The sequence below is a fragment of the Oryctolagus cuniculus genome, chromosome 10 (genome assembly GCF_964237555.1).
Source record: "Oryctolagus cuniculus chromosome 10, mOryCun1.1, whole genome shotgun sequence".
In the NCBI taxonomy this organism is placed as follows: Eukaryota; Metazoa; Chordata; class Mammalia; order Lagomorpha; family Leporidae; genus Oryctolagus; species Oryctolagus cuniculus.
The window spans coordinates 28824471-28841701 of record NC_091441.1 but is presented as its reverse complement, the minus strand read 5'-3'; the positions used below and the strand labels follow the sequence as shown (position 1 = coordinate 28841701).

At 56.9% G+C, this 17231-nt stretch overlaps 1 protein-coding gene across 4 annotated transcripts in view; it reads right to left on the bottom strand.

The window, feature by feature from the left end:
- Positions 1–468: 468 nt before the first annotated feature.
- DYM (dymeclin) overlaps positions 469–17231 on the bottom strand; it is a 374546-nt gene continuing 357783 nt past the window's right edge. For all 4 annotated transcript variants that reach the window (XM_051851233.2, XM_002713527.5, XM_070050190.1 and 1 more), the window contains one exon: positions 469–840. In XM_051851233.2, the coding sequence (XP_051707193.1) occupies positions 691–840 (150 nt within the window). In that variant the 3' untranslated portion in view covers positions 469–690. The remainder of the gene's footprint in view (positions 841–17231) is intronic.

The window sequence follows — 17231 nt, the reverse complement described above, 5'->3', positions numbered from 1 at the left end:
ACACATGTTCAGCTCCACACATGCACACACAGCCACACATGTGCGTGCACGCAGATACACATGTACAGCCCACAGTGCGCACACACATATGTACACACGTGTACAGCCACACATGTGCATACATGCACACATGTACACTTGCAGCCCACACATACACACATGTTGCAACGCACACATACGTACACACATGTACGGCCACACATGCATGCATATGTGCATGCACACACACGTACACACATGCACACACACGTACAGCTACACACACACACGACTGCATTTCCTCATTCATTCTTGCTTCCTAGCCTCTCATTGATCTTCTTTAATGTTAAAGGAAACACACACACACATGGCCAAGACAGAAGTTCACATGTGCACCACGGAGGGCCGGAACTGCTGAGGTGTTTCAGGCCTAAGGCCTCCTGACCCTGGGGAAGCTCCAGCCTTTCGGTTCAGAAATAAAACTGCGTGTGAACAGCAAGTTCTCAGGTTTATTACTGTCGGGTCCTCAGCCCCACCCCCGCGCACCACAACGGAAGCTGAGGGATCTCCTGCCGGCAGCGCCAAGTCTCCAGGGCACAGTGTGCGAGGGGAGCGCGCGTGTGGGCCTCTTTGGTGGCAGACGCCGGCGGGCCATGTGCCTCCCTCTCAGAACCAGGATGCCCAGCAGGGGCGGGCCAGGGGCTCCTGCCCTCAGTCGGAATCCATCGTGAACAGCTGGATGTCCTGGGGGTTCCAGTACAGGCCCACCGCGGAGTTGTAGACCAGAGACCAGACGTAGGGGATAAAAAACTCCTCGGGCTGCTCCTCTTCCACGTACTTGAATTTCAGTTCTGGAAATTTCTGCAATGAGAACAAGACGAGGCGATCATCTTACATCCCAGGCACAGGCGAAAGCAGTGGCGATGTGCAGGCAGCATGGGCGTGCAGGGCGCCTGCCTCCCTCCACGGGCCCAGGGCCTGCAAGTCGGGGGGCTTTGCAATGTGTGGGCCATCGCGTGGCTCCCAGGAAGTGGAATTCCTGTGGGAAAAGCAACCACCACAATGGGTGCTATGGCGCCTTGGTTCAGCAGAGAGTGTGCACAGCAGGGACCTGGGCAGGGTCAGGGGAGATAAAATCAGAGCTGAGCAAAAGGCGCTGCACGGGCGGCAGACGGAGCTTCCGCTCCCTGGGAGACGCGGCCTCCTGGGCCTCCTGGAGCCCCTGTCGCGGCTCCTGGGCCCCGGGCTGAAGAGGCAGGTGCTGCTCACGGGGCTGGGGCAGGCAACCTGCTCTGCATGGCGTGGCCTCAGCCTCCTGCTCCTGGGGGCGGCTTAGATGCGGCTCCACACACACACGCAGGTGCCCTGGGCTTGGCGAGCGTGAGGCGGGTGGTCAGACCTCGGTGGTGCCTGGACTTTGTTCCGGCTTCCTCCTTCCTGCTGGGACACAGGAACATGCCCCTGGGAGTCTGCTCCCAGCCCCCAGCCCCCAGCCACTTGCCTCCCTTGCAAAGCTGATCCTGGGCAGAACGGCTGCAGTCTGGGGACCCTGTCCCAGGTGGGGTGGGGACAGAGGAGGGGTGAGGCTGAGGCTGCAGCGGTCACATCGCACTGGGAGGCATGGCCCTGAACACAGACCAGCACCGCTGCTGCCCTGCCTGTCCCCAGAGCAGCCAGGGGCTAAACCCATTATCTGGGGCCTGGAAGACCGAGTGGGACAATCAACCGTATGTTGAAGAACTGTGGGCCGGCGCCGCGGCTCAATAGGCTAATCCTCCACCTTGCGGCGCCGGCACCCCGGGGTTCTAGTCCCAGTTGGGGCCAGATTCTGTCCCGGTTGCCCCTCTTCCAGGCCAGCTCTCTGCTGTGGCCAGGGAGTGCAGTGGAGGATGGCCCAAGTGCTTGGGCCCTGCACCCACATGGGAGACCAGGAGGAGCACCTGGCTCCTGCCTTCGGATCAGCACGGTGCACCGGCTGGGGCGGCCATTGGAGGGTGAACCAACGGCAAAAGGAAGACCTTTCTCTCTCTCTCTCTCTCTCTCTCTCTCTCTCACTGTCCACTCTGTCAAAAATTAAAAAAAAAAAAAAAAAAAAAAGAACAACTATGTGTTCCGGCTTCCTCCATGATCTCCCATCTCAGCCTGCTTGAGTGAGGCCGTCTGTCTATTTGTCCAGCTGTCCATCCACACATCTACCAGCGCACAGCATGGGTCAGGGCTGGAGGGTGTGGGGGTGCAGAGAGTAGTGAGCAAGGGAGGGACACGCGCCCCAGAGGCCTGAAGCGGGAGGGGTGGTACCAGTGCATGGTTTACACCGCAGGGTGGGGCGGGGAGCAGGAACCGAGGAGCAGGGGCCGCAGGCCACACGCACACCTGGGAGCCTCAGCAGGGTCCGTGGGAGGCTGGGGCCCGCTGAGGTTGGCCCTGGCAGTGCCCCATCCCCATCCCCACCCCCACCCCCGAGCGGATCAGACTGCCGGCCAGAGTGATGCCGAGAGCCTGGCCAGTGTGTGGAGGACTGGACAGGCACATGGTTGGCCCAGCGTAGGGGAGGCGGGTATGCAGCATTCACATGACCCCCGTGGGGTGGATTTGAAAGATATTTAGGGAAGGGGGAGGGGCGGGCAGAGGAGCTACACACACACAGAACTGCAGGCATTTAAAATCATCTACAATGACTAAGACTAAAAGCATCTGAGTGCCGGCCCTCAGAGCTCCGTAGAGACCGGAGGAGCAGAGCCATCGGGACGCGCTTTGCGGTCAGCAGGGGGTGGGGGTCCAGGGATTCCTGAGGGGCCTCAGCTCAGCGCGGTGCCCGTGGGCTGCTCGCGCCTCCCACAGTGCTGTGTGAATGTGGAGACACACAAATGGGCTTTCTCAGAGGCCGGACCCCAAAACCCCCCGCCTCAGGTCCTCCTTCCCCTCCCCCCAGCCCACAGTCCAGCCCCCGTCCTGAATGGTCCCACTGGAACGGGCGCCCACGCCTCATCACAGTTAGGTGTCTCTCCACTCATCCGTGATCCCCAGTGAAGGGCAAGGTGGCGACACGTGCTGATGACAGTGCCCATGGCTACAGGACAACGCTCACCGGGCTCTTGGCATCAGTCTGGTCATGGTCTGATCAGAGACGTGGAAGGGGCACTGCTTCTAGCACGTGCTGACACAAATCGGGGCACAGCCAGGTCCCCAGTTCTTCACTCCCCTGTCACCACGCGTGAAGCCCCTTGAAGCATCGCTGCCCGAGTCAGCTCCGCAGCCGGGGGTCTCCTGGGCCCTGCGTTCTCAGGGATGGGGGCAGGGTACTTGGAGGTGGCAGGAAGTCTGTCATGGGATCCCATGTCCTACAAGTCCCAACTTAATGGCGTTGTGATAAACCTGAGTGGGGTGCGGCTAGAAGCTACCACCAACCAGTATGCCCCTTGCATCACGTGCAGGGCAGCCCTTCCCCCAGCCCGGCATGGCGCCCTGCTCAGGCTGCTGCCAGCGTCCCCAGCACCCAAGGTCAAGCCGGGTTCGGACCCGCATGGTGCCTGTGCGAGCCCCTGCGGCCTGGCGGCTGCAGTCAGGTTGACAGGGGACAGAGCGGGAGCCGCCCTCGTGCCCTGTGCTTGCATTTCCTCCTCTGTGGTGCCGTGCACCTCTTCAGGGCTGCTCCCGGGCCCTGCCCTTGTGTGGCACAGAGCCCAGCATCCTGCTGGTCCTTAGGACAGAAGCAGAAACCCCAGTGATGCCCCCAACCAGGAAAGCATGGCAGACCCGGAGGAAGAACAGGACTTCCCCACCAGGGAGGCCACGGCCCCAGTTTGTAGCACGGCCTTGACCTGAGTGAGCAGGCAGCCGGGGAGGCTTGGAAAGTTCGCGTCCCCACATGGCCCCCGGGCAGGGATCACACCCGAGGTGTTGCTGTGGTCATGCAGTCGCTGAAGCCCGCCTGCTGCCAGAAGACCCTGGAACGTGCGACCTTTGCTCCACGCAGTGACACGTTTGGGGCGCTGCCTGTGGGGTTGGGAAAGGTGTGCAGCCACTGCCTGGCGGCCGCCTCTCCACAGCCAAGGAGCGCAGAATGGAGAGGAAAACAAGCCGACGCGTGCACTCCTGCCACATGAGCTGCAGGGACTTCGGCCAGAGCGGGTCCTTGGCTCGCAGGCTGGCGCTGAGTTCACCTGATGCCCTCGGGAGAGTGAGGCCTGCAAAGGTGGGGCTGGGAGATGACCTGGGTGCCTGCGCGGCTTCCTTCTAGCACTGGGTGCACACACAGACGCCTTCCCGTGCTGACTGGGTGTGGCGTGGCGAGATGACCACGGCAAGGCTGCATTCTCTGCCAGGTCTCTGGGCTCTGCCGGGCTGCCACAGAGAAAGGCTGTGTGGGCTAGCCTGGGCTTATCTGCACCCCTGAAGTCTGGTTTGGCAGCAGAAAAGTACCTTGGAGGTCCTGAGCTGGCCCGGCCATTGACAATGGCTGGTTTTAAAAGCCAAGGCCCCTGACTGCTTGAAAGCAAGGTGAACACGCAGCTGCTCTGGGACGGAGCTCAGAGCCCAGTGGGCTGAGGGTGCGGACTCCCCCTGCCTGAGCTTTCCTGCAGACGGGGCTCCCAGGCTGCTTCACGGGTCACGGGGCAGGAGGTAAAGTAAGTTGACACAGAGAGGCAGGAAGATTGCCTGGACGGGCAGAAGCGCCGATGCACATTCCCACACCCACAGCACAGCGGCCTTCTCCCTCGGGTGAACAGGGAGTGGCGAGGCGTGAGTGCCTGGGCCGCTTGCTCGACCCTTTCCCGTGGCGCTCACAAGGCTCAGAGAGGGGAGAGCGCACTCACAGCAAGGAACACAAGCGCGTTCCGGCCGGGGACAAGCACCCAGTGTGGAGCTCCCTGCGGCTGCTGCGGGCTGCTTGTGAGGCCAGGGCACCAGGAGCGTTAGAGTGGAAAACAGGCGCAGGTCATAAAAGAGCGAGGGAAGGTGGTGCACTCAGCCTCTGCACAGCCGGCGGGGCCCCAGCTGCGTTCAACTCGCCCCTCCCAGGCCACTGCTATCGGGTAGCCACGGAGACACCGACATGGTTTGGGACTTAACAGATGACCTGACACTATGCAGCCTCTAAGATGTCCCGGGCACCTGAAGCCAAGGAACAGGCTTTATCTGTCACTAAAGACGCCGGGGACCCATTCTGTCAGGCGTCAGCCCAGGACACTTCATGAACCGAATGCCAAGCCAACGACCTAGAAAAAGCCACTGGTCTGTTTTTGTCTGCCTCTGAGCCTTGGAGGGCAGTAGGCTGCCCTGGGAGGCTGGGGGAGGTGCAGCGCCCTCGCCGCCGAGCCCTCACCTCCGACATGGCCAGCAAGCGCCACCCGCAGCCCCGTGCCCAGCCGCAGGCCGCTCGGCCCGTCTCAGCCTTCCTGCCCAGCCTGTCTCCAGCCTCCTTTCCGTTCCTGGGACTTCTCGGGACCGCTGTGGGCGGCAGCCAGCGCCTCCCAGCTAGACGTGCTGTGAGAACTTCCCGAAAGGGAAGGCGAGGACGAAGCTTGAAGGATGGGGGCTCTGATTTGCTGGTTGCCGCAGAGACCCACCTGGAAGAGGCCCGCACAGGGCAGGGTGCTGGACACCGCCGCCCAGGTTGCCCTGGTGGGGAGCCCCTGGCTCCTGCTCCTCTCTTTCCGAGATGCTCGCCCTAGAGAGAAAACCCATCTCCCCAGCCTGGAGCACGCTCTCCATCCAAGGCCACTTACAACAATCCCATTGTTTTGATTTCTGGAGCCAGAGGTAATGCTAGACTCTCAAGTTTGGCCGGAATGTTTTTTATCAGCGCCAGTGAATCAACCTACCACAGTGGGACATCCGGGCGCCCAGCTCCGAGACAAAGCCAAGGTCGGATGCGGTGGTTTGAGACTTGGGTGGAACAAGCAGTCCAGAGCCTGAGCCTGTCTCTGCTGTCAGTCCCGTGATCTGGGACCCCCTCCCCCAGGAAGTGCAGTCAACAGAGGTAGGGCCCAACCGTAAGAATTTTATTGCCACCGAAGTTCAACGGTGATTTCCCCCTTCCACCTACAGATCATAGACAGCACTCAGGCAAGCACCTGGCCTGGCTTCAGAAAGCTTAATGCAATTTGCAATCAAATTTCTACATAGCACATAAAAATGTTTTTTTAAAACACTGCACTGAGGCTCTGAACAGATAAGGGCCCGGGTGCCCATGGCCGTGGTGCCCCGGCCTGATAACGGCAGGTAGGTGCACCGCCCAGGGCCTCCCCTTGCTCCTCCGAACAGCACACGCGTGGTTCCAGGTGGGCAGCCCTGCCCAGAGCAACAGTGAAGCAGGTCAAGGATCCCGTCACAGGCTGGTGAAAGGAGCACGCGTGTCCTTTTGAGAAACCCAAGGACGGGTTGTAACATTTGGGGATGACACAGCCTCCCTCCCCGATCCCCCTACACGAGCGCCACAGGCTGAATGCCTGGCATGGAGAGGCTGGGGCTGTGTGGACAGTAACGCCGCCCCTCAGACGGGGCATGTGACATGCTGGGGGGCTCCGGACAAGCACCTGACGCAAGAGGCAGCATCCCTCAGGGGCGGACGCCAGGCTTGCTCGGCACTCTGGGGGGAGAGCCACCAGCTAAACTGGGACCCATCACAGCCCGAGGGACCGTAAGAACCTGAGCCGAGGAGGCGGAGGAGGAAACAGGAAGTCAGTTAACAACAGAGAACGAGTGGGACCCTGAAGACCATGACACACTGCGCCCCAGGGACCCCGAGAGCTCCGGCCACCCCTGAGTGTCTACACAGGACAGCAGCACCTCTCGGCGTGGACTGAAGGCCACACTGCCACGTGCTGCTAGCCCGTCTTTCTCAGCCAGGGGAGGGGCTCACGGGACGGAGAGAGCTTCAGACTTGGATTTTCTGTGTTTCTGTGCAGAGGGCTGGAGGACAGGCCTGCCTGCTGCAGGGCAGTGGGGACGGGGGAGAGCAGGCACTGCCCACGGAGGGCCTAGGGAGCAAGCAGGGGCTGGCGGCAGTCGCACGGGTGTGGCCGCCACTGGGGTGGAGGGTGTGGACAGGGAGGGCTCAGAGAGGCCGGGAGAAGAGTGTGGAAGGGGGTGGAGGCAGGGAGGTGAGCCCTGAGGGAGGGGGTTGCTTGCTTGGGTGAGCCCAGAGTTGAGAGAACAGGTTGAGGATAGTTCTAAATAGGACTAAGGGAGTCCTTAGCTTGCTTGCTGGGTGAGCCCAGAGTTGAGAGAACAGGTTGAGGATAGTTCTAAATAGGACTAAGGGAGTCCTTAGCTTCGAGGTGGCAGGTGAGGCTGCCCGTGCACAAGGCTGGCCTGCATCCCTGAGTCTGACCACCGGTCTCCGAGCCGCCTCACTGTCTCAGGAGGCTGGGAGGGGGATGGGGATGGGGAGGGGGACGGGAGGAGGGGGATGGGGGGAGGGGGAGGCGGCTTTGGTTGTAAGGTGGTAGGAAAGGAGGCCTCAGGCAGGTAGAAACTTTCCTAGCAGAAGCGCTCTTGCTGAGTGCTGGCCCTGCGCAGGCACTGGTGACCACCGGACTGCCTGTCCTTTCACTGTGGCGGGCCCAGATCCAGGCCCAGAGAGGGGAAGCCCAGAAACCAGTGCGCTGCTATGAGACCGACTTCCAGTGAGAGGGCGGGACTTGTGCTTTTCTCTTCCTGCCCCATGGATGTGGCGCTGAGTGCTTAGATTGCCACCGGCGGCTGAATGATGTGTGCTAAGCCAATGAAGGAGTGGATGACACCAAAAGAAGGGGTATAAGCTGCGGACAGGGTTACAAGGAAAAAAAAGGACCTGAAAAATTACAGGGACTGGCGCTGTGGCGTAGCAGGTTAAAACCACTGCTTGCAGTGCTGGCATCCCATATGGGTGCTGGTTCAAGGTCTGGCTGCTCCACTTTTTTTTTTTTTTTTTTTTTTTTGACAGGCAGAGTGGACAGTGAGAGAGAGAGAGAGAAAGTCTTCCTTTTCCATTGGTTCACCCCCCAGTGGCCGGCGCACACACTGATCCGAAGCCAGGAGTCAGGTGCTTCTCCTGGTCTCCCATGCGGGTGTAGGGCCCAAGGACTTTGGGCCATCCTCCACTGCACTCCTGGGCCACAGCAGAGAGCTGGACTGGAAGAGGAGCAAGCGGGACAGAATCCGGTGCCCCGACCGGGACTAGAACCCAGGGTGCCGGCGCCGCAGGCGGAGGATTAGCCTATTGAGCCACGGCACTGGCCTATGGCTGCTCCACTTCTGAACCAGCTCTCTCCTATGGTCTGGGAAAGCAGTAGAAGATGACCCAAGTCCTTGGTCCCTGCACCTATGTGGGAGACCTGGAAGAAGCTCCTGGCTCCTGGTTTTGGATTGGCCCAGCTCTGGGAAGTGCACCAGTGATAAAGACTTTTCTCTGCCTCTCTGTAACTCTTTATTTATTTCAAATAAATAAATAAATAAATAAATCTTCAAAAAAAAAAAAAAAAAAATTAGGGCCCTTATATTAGATAATTAGAGAAATAATTGCCCGAATGAGTCATATTAAGATTCGGGAAGTAAAGGAGCCATCCTACTGACAGGTTAACTTCTCACACTGCCTGCTGGCCTGCAACTGTCAAATTCTCACCTCCCTAGGAAAAGCCAGCTCACAGGCAATCCATGGGGAGTGCTGATGGCAATGGCCATGGATATATTCTTATCTCATAAATGCCTAATAATGGACAAGGATGGACTCCGCCACCTGTGTGATTACAGACAGCTCCGGATAAGACTGCAGAAAAGGTAAACTGAGGCAAGTTCCTTTACTTTTTTTACTCTTGTCAAGGTTGCAACATGGTTAACAAACGTGGCCTCAAAGGTGTAACTGTTGTAACAATACAGTGACTGGACCTGTTACTATCTTTCTGCACGCTGATCTTCCCCCCCCAGACTAATTTGTAAACCGGGAGTAGGAGCTAAGGATTTGGAGGAAGATCCTGAAACGCAGTGTAGACAGATTCCAGCTAAATAAGGCCCTCTGCCGTGTGAGACGTCCACGTGGGAAGGCGGCCGTGGAGTGACACACAGAGGACGTGCACAGGCAGGCAGCTACACCGGCGCCCCCACCCACACTGGACCCTGCACCGCCCGGCACTGGGGGGACTCAGGGATTTAATCAGGTGGGGCAAGGCCCTTGCCACGGTGCTTCGGACACATCTGGAAAGAGAATGCCAACTCAGACGCACACGGAGATAAGAAGTTGTACTTCACTTGTTACAAGTCATCGTCTTTAAGTTGTGACCAACTTAAGCCTTCACAAGGCATCGTCCACGTGCTTGGTGATTCCTTAGCAGAAGTGAAAGGGACCCCAGGCAATCGGCCTGTACAGAGGAGGACTCCCTCCACTGTGGGCGAACAGCTACTCCCAGTGTCAGCTTAAAGCTTTGTGGTTGCTGGGCCTCTGACGTTTTCTTCAATCCACTTGGAAAAAATCCTGTTTAAATCCCACAACTCTGACAAGCATTTTTACTTTATTTGCTTCTTTTTAAAGAAAGATAGCATTACATTAAAAAAAAAAAAAAGGTATTCATTTGAGAGAGAGAGAGAGAGAGAGAGAGAATCAGCGACAGAGAACAGGTGAGCTGCCATCCACTGGCTCACTTCCCAAATGCCTGCAACAGCTGGGGTCGGGCCAGCCGGAGGCTCGGAGCACACAGCAGATCTCCCATGTGGACGGCGGGAGCCCAGTCACTTGAGTCATCATGGCTGTCTTTTAGGGTTTCGATTAGCAAGAAGCTGAAATCAGAAATCAGAGCAGGGATTTGAACCCAGGCACTCTGCTATGACACAGTATCCTTACTAGCAGGTTAACTACCAAAGTGTTTTAAAGCTTAAAGGCCTGAGTTCAGCCTTCCTATGACTCTGTTTCCAGTGACCTAAGCACAGCCCACGAGGGGCTGGGCCAGACCTGCAGCTCCCTGCGCAATGTCCTGGCCCCATGGTTAGTCCAGCATGCACGGTCACACAGGCACACGCACACGCACACATACAAAGTGCACACTGAGAGCTGCTGGCTTCTGCACAGTCACTAGGACTGACAGAGTCAGGAGACGCAGAGGGCAGGGAATGGAAGTGGACGGCTGCCTGCTGAAGATGCCAAGGTTAACGGCAGACGGATCCTGAACACAGGTGCCACGGGTCCCTCTGGCCCACTGCAGGAACAGGCTCCTTGGTCTGAAGCGCTAAGGACTGCGTGGATCCTGCCCGTGCCCGCTTCTCAAGTGCCCCACGCCAGGCTGCAGAGCCGCCTGCCCTGGGTGTCCCTGCTTGGGCGGAGGTTCCTGTGCAGCGGGGTGGGCGGGCAGGAGATGGAAAGGCTGGGTGCAACACATTTCCCCCAGTGCTTCCAGAAGCGTCCCGGAGGAGCCTCAGCAAATCAGTGAATGACTGCAGTGGCACAGTGGCTACTGGTGCCAGCCAGTGGGGGTGCGGGGCTGCAGCTGCAGGAACAAGGTGCGCCTGGCTTGGGGAGGTGAGAAACCACGTTTCTGGAAGCCTTTGTTACTACAACTAAGTGCCTGAGGCAACTAACGTTGTAAAGAGGGAAGAGTCATTTAGCTCACAGTTTTGGAGGTCAAGTCCAAGAAGCGCCATCAGTTTGGCTCCCAGGAGGACAGCAGAGGGCACATGTGCAGTGTGTGTTGAGCCGCGAGGCCCCGATGCAGGCGTCAGCAATAGTCAGTAACAGTCTTCCTGCAAGGGGGATGCTCCCGGCGATGCGTCCGCCTCCTACTCGGTCCCACCTCCTCCCGACAGTGCCACCCTGGGGATCACGCCTCTGGCGGATATCCAAACTAGTGTCCAGCCCACAGAAGCGGGGAGCACACAGGAAGCAGAGACTCAGAGCCACCAGGTGGGCTTGAAGTCCCCTTTCTCCTAGCACCGCCACAGAGCAACTAACTGGCCCGCTAAAGACGAGGTATTTCTCTTGTTAGTAGTGTGGCAGAAGACAAATCAAGCCACACATTCTCCACTCGCCAAAACTGATCTGGAGAGGAGACAAGCCGGGGACAGGCGATGTGATCACAGGCCAAATGCAACCTGGACCTCGGAGTGCGCGTGTCAGGGGGTCCCCAGGAGCACATGATGGGAGCAGGTGAATGTCGGAGGGCGAGTCCTCCACGGGCCAAGCCTGTTCTGTGCCCTCCTCTGTCTGCTGCACAGGCAGGCCCAGGTGCTGCCCTTCATTCCCTGGGGTGCTAGCAGCTTCCACACGGGGTCCTGCCCTGGCCTCGGGGCACGCTCAAAGTTAACTGCATGGAATGAAGGCACCTGAAATGGATTCTTTCCTGGAGCTTTCTTACGGAGGGAACATTTTCACACTTTACAACCGAATAAAGGAGCAACAACACTGTAGCAGGGTAAAAGAAAACAAAGTTCAGAGGTGGCAAAACAGTGACCCCAGTGGTGAGGCCGGGAGGCCACAGAACAATCTGCCTCTCCTCACCACGCGCAGACACCGGGCCAGGCAGGCCGCACACAGCACACCCGTGGCATGTGGCGGGCAACGGAGGCAAGGAGGCTGAGAGCCAGGGGTCCTGCTTTCTCCTGGGCGAGCCTCCGTCTGGGTGCACATGGGTGTGAGTAGCTGGGGCACAATCCCAGTGGCAATGGAGGGATCCGGCGAGGCCCCGGGAACCTGTCATCCGGAGCCTGAGAGCCGACCCTGCGCCAGGCACAGCGCTGTCACTTCTGCCCCCTCTGGCTTCCCTGGGAGGGGAGGGGCTGGAGGATGTGAGAGGCAGGCGCTGGCACCTTTAAGTAAACGTGATGATAAGGAAACACGGCCTTGCAGGACTGACACGTGCCTCTCCATCCAGGCTCTGAATGGCAGAAGGCAGCGTGCGTGCATTCTGCAGCAGCTCTGACGCTGATACTCCCCGACAAACAACGTCACCCCCGTGACACTCTGCCAGGTCATCTGCAAACCATTACCGCCAATGACGCCTGCTCTGCCTGGCCGTGGAGGACTAAGTGACTCACGTGGGGCTGGAAGGCCCTGCCAGGGCCACACAGGGCCGCTGCAGGACCTGCTGAGCACCGAGCCCTGCCTTGTCCAAATAATGCCACACCAGGGGCCTCAAGGAACCCAGGTGCTGCTGGGGACAAGGGTCACGGCCTAAGGACACTGGAACAGAGACACACTGACTTTCTGTATTTTGGTCCCTATTTTTTGCACCCCCCCCATCAGTGCCCCGAAGGGCAAGTCCAACACCTGCAGGTGAAGCAGGTGAAGCTCCACAGGCATTTCTACAACGTGACTGTGGCTTCAGCGCAGGGAGTCTCACATTTTATAGCACAGGCTCTAACTGTTTGAAACTTACACACTGCAGTAAAGACAGATACATTGCTTATCTCTTAATTTACATCCGGGGACCAACCATGGATAATTCAATTTGCTATCCACTGCAAGCATGAAAATTAAACGAAATTGGAACTGACTTTGAAAACATTCACAAAAAGGACCTTTCAAAAGGAAATTCTAAATTTAAATAATCAACATGCTATATTTTAAGATTTGGACATGGGAAACAAATAAAACATTCTTCTGTATTTGGGCTTATTTTGAGCCAAAGAATGCCGAACATATTTTTAAAAATTTTTAAAAAATCAACTTTGGTACAAATAAGCACACAAGGTAACAACGTGAAGTGTGCCCTGAGGAGTGTGACGTGTGCTCCGCACGAAAGGCACAGCAACAGGCGAGTCCTGGAGCTTTCTAAGCGCTGCTGCACTTTTACAAGAAGCAGACTAGGAAAGCCAGCATGTTGTGCTGATTTTACGGTAACGTACGCCGAAGGTCCCGCTTTCTGCGGGCATCCTAGGAACGTACACACCACGTTATGATGAAGAAAGCGGTCTTGAAGACAAACTTCCGGTTCAACCCCTCTTGCAAGGTGTGATGGTCTGAGTGCTGAGCACTGAGCTGCCACCTAATCGCCAAGGTCATGCATCAGGAGGCGGGGCTTTGGGGCCTTTCAAGGGGCCACCGAGAGCTTGCTAGTTCCTCCCACCATCTGTGAACCAGAAAGTGGCTCCAAATCTACAGTGCCTTGAGGCTGCACTTCCCAGCCTTCAGAGCTACTGTTCCATAAAGCACCCACTCTACAGTCACTTTTTATAACAGCCTGATCTGCTCTACCTTCCTTTTTATTAATATTCCTATAGTAATTATGACCACTGAGCTTTAACAAATGAGCTGTTTGAATACAGTGGTGGATACAAACCATGGCTTTTCCTGCCATCTAGCTGGTGGGTCTGCGTCACTTGCTTGTGACTACTCCAGGATGACCACGCAGTGGATCCTTGGCTGTGTTGGTGGTCAGGGCCGTGGCAATGGACTTCACTGGTGGTGAGAAGCACAGGTGGCTGCCATATGGTGCCAGTGTGTGGGGAGGGACGTGCTGGGCGTCCTGCAAGCTGAAGGCTCAGTGTCACCAACGCCTGGCCTCTTAGCATGGAGAATCATCGAGGTACACAAAGTGGAGAGATGGCTCGGCCCTGTGTCCTCATCAATCAGCCACAAGTCATTAAACCAAGGCGCTTGTCTTTCATCTTCCTCGATTCCCTTCCCTGGAATTATTTTGGGATCAGTTCTGGCCATTGGACAATGTCACCCCTAAATAATTTTTAAATGCATACATTTTTATTTTAAAAGACTGATATATATCAATAACCAAGTGATTTATTTATTGCAATAGCTTTACTTAAATCTATAAATACAGCTTTATTCTAGACTTAAGACTCAAAATTTAAAAATACTGGACTCTGAAAATGTCACTTAGCCACAATCCAATGAAATATTAATTTATCACTCCAAAACTTTTTGCCAAGAGAAACTATACAAGCATAAAAGTATCCGGATTCTATGTGCTTGGACTCTCCTAAATGTTGCACCAAGGCTACACTTGTACTTAGGTTTTGTTTTCTACGTGAGAAAGGTGTGAGCGGGTGGCCAAAGACCTGTAAGTCTCGGATGGGAGGATGGGTCTGACTGACTTTCCTGACAGAGTTCTGTGAGAGGCAACTTCCGAACTAGAACACTTCTCATTCAGGTCAGGATGAGGAAGGCTGGCTGGCTGGCTGGCTGGCACTCCCAATTATTCTTTTTGGAGACAAAGAAGACACTGAGAGGGCTGTCTACTGTGGAGCTCAGGGCAGCATTCTTGGACTAAGGCTCACTGCAATGGTTAAGTTTATGTGTCAACTTGGCTGGTCCGTCACCCCTAAATACTAATCTAAAAATTATCAGACAAGTAAGGACTTCTTGTCCCATTGTAAGATAAGCTGATATGTAGATGAATTAAACTATAGGGTGACCTTTTATACCATAAATACATTTTATAAAAATATGAAATAGTGCCTGCTCTTAAGGATTTTTTTTTTTTTTAAATAAAGACTTATTTATTTATTTGAATGGCAGAGTTAAGGAGAGAGAGGAGAGACAAAGAGTGATCTTCCATCTGCTGCTTCACTCCCCAAATGGCCTCAATGGCCAGGGCAGGGCCAGGCCAAACCCATGAGCCAGGAGCTTCATTCAGATCTTCCATGCAGGTGCAGGGGCCCAAGTACTTGGGCCGTCTTCTGCTGCTTTCCCAGGCACATTAGCAGGGAGTGGAATCGGAAGAAGAGCAGCTAAGACTTGAACTGTTGCCCATATGGGATGCCAGCATTGCAGGTGGTGCCTTTACCTGCTATGCCACAACACCGGTCTCAAGGATCTTAACATTTATTTGAAGACTAAGATAAATGCAAGGGGCTGGCATGGTGGTGTAGTGGGTAAAGTTGCCACCTGCGGTGCCAGCATCCCATATGGGCACTGGTTCAAATCCCAGCTGCTCCACTTCCGATCCAGCTCTCTGCTATGTCCTGGGAGAGCAGTGGAAGATGGCCCAAGTCCTTGGGCCCCTGCACCCACGTGGGACACCCGGAAGAAGCTCCTGGCTCCTGGCTTCGGATCAGCGTAGCTGTGGCCTTTGCAGCCATCTGGGGAGTGAACCAGCGGATGGAAGACCTCTCTCTCTCTCTCTCTCTTTGTAACTCTGCCTTTCAAATAAATAAATAAAACTTTACAAAAAAAAAAAAAGATAAATGCAAATGGCCAGGAAGTCACCAAAAAGCAGCTGACCAGTGTCCATCATGTTAGGCAGCGCCATGTCAGGATTAGGATGGAGCCTAGGACGTGGCTGAGTGTGATCTCCTGCCTTCATCTGCGTTTTCTCCATTCCACAAACCTGTCCCTGCCAAAGCGAGCTCCCCAGGGCCTCTGCACCCTCCAGGCACACGCCTTTCCCCAGAGGCTCCCTAGAGTCAGGCTGCTCTGCCCACCACACTGCCATTTTCCCCAAGGCTGGCTCCCACACCCTCCTCCTTGCTGCCAGCCTGGGGCATTTATCTGTCCGGTTCCCACAAGGTGCCTGCCTAGACACGGTGGGCGCTGCACCTGGTTTCCACTCGCTACTGACCACGAGTGTGTGGGAGGCGGCTCAAGGTGTGTGCCACCTACAGCTCCAGGGAAGGCGGCTCCCTGCCGATGGCTACTGTGGCCTAGGAGAGAGAGAGAGATTCCCTGGACAAGATTATGCCACAGAGGCTGACGCGGTGGGGAATCTGGGGTGTCCCGAGGGAGAGGGACACGGAGTGCGCTATATGCAGAAGCCTGGTCAACTGAGAGTCAGGCTCGGACCTCCCATAAGCCACCTGGGGTGGGGGTGCGGGGTGGCCCCTGGCTGCTGAGCAGGAGCAAAAAGCCCATAATGCCCACATGAATGTGCCTGAAAAGCCCACCAGCTGCCACTGGAGAGTGCTGCCTGGGAGATGCTGACCAGGGTGGGCGGAGCCTCTGCACTACAGGTGCATAGAGCTAAGGCCTCTACCAGAATCACGTAGCCCACGAGACGCCCAGGTATGTATGACTTAGGGGAAGAGAGGAACTTGAAACTGGGAGCAGCCACAAAGGCTTCAAGGAGGGGTGGCGATGGGGTGTCTGGGAACGAGAGGTGGGGCTGGGGCACCTGGGGTGGGGGAAGGGCACTTGGGCAGAAGAGCACGGGTTCCCGGGGCTAGCCGGAGTTCAGGCTGTTTGGAGGAGGAGAACAGCAGGTGTGAGGACAGCTCGGCAGGCAGTTCATGGAGGTCTGGAGCCTGGGCCCCGACTTCATCCTCTGTACAAAGGGCAGGGCTCCAGGCAGGTGAGCAGAGCAGCGCTCAGGCCAGGGCGGGCTCTGGGAGACCACCTGGGCAGCGCGGTTCATCTGGACGGGAGGAGGGCTGGGGGTGAGGGCCAGGGAAGAGAGATGACAGGGAGAGCGGAGGCGAGGTGGCAAAGGATCCCACAGCCCTTCCCAGCTTCTCTGCAAAGGGAACTGGGGCCCAGTCCAGAGACCTTTGGGACTTTAGTTTTGCCTTAGAAACCAAGGCACAAATACAATCCACCCCGTTGGCTCCCTCCAAGCGGTCTTTATCTTTCTGACAAGGTGGTCTCCAGCTGGGGTGCCTCCAGGACAGGGTCTCAGTGCCGCTGACTTCGCGGGGCCCCTGCCGACCTGAGCCCCTGGGCCGGACAGCCCCGTGGTCCAGATGAAGTGAGCTGTCTGGAAGGCTTGTGGGAGGGAACTGGTCCTTCTGCCTGTGTGCAGATGCTAGAAGAGGGGCAAAGAGAGCCCGAGAGGGCGGCTGGCCCACGTTCCTGAAGGAAGACGCGGTGCTCACCCCGTCATTCCGGGTTTTGATCGGGCGCCCCGCAGGTACCCGAGGGCAGTCAGGGCGGGTGGCGGACAAGGACAGACCTAGTGGCACCAGCCAAACCGCTCGATCCGGGTCTAGGAAGTGCTCATATCCAAGCTCAGGGCTGCTGACGACCGCCTCATCGTCACAGGCCCTGCCTCTGGGGCTCAGGCCCGCATGGGCAGTGACTCTTCCTGTCGTCCGGGACCCCTGCTAAGTGTGAAGCCAGGACTCTGCCGCCCGCAGGCTTCAGGAGACACCAGAGCCAAGAGGCGCAGGGCCTGAGCCCCGGTGCCCGTGCAGCACACACACGCGGCCCACCGCAGCTGCCACCTCCTCCCCCGTCATCCCCGGAGTCCGTGGATAGGGAGCAGGAGTCCTCGGGTCAGATGAGGTCTCGGTTTAGAAAAACTGATTCCAAGTTCAGAAAAGCGAACGTTCCATCAGAAACGCATACCCAAACGGCCCCCTGGATTCTTCCCCATCCCCCGCCTCTGCACTCTGGG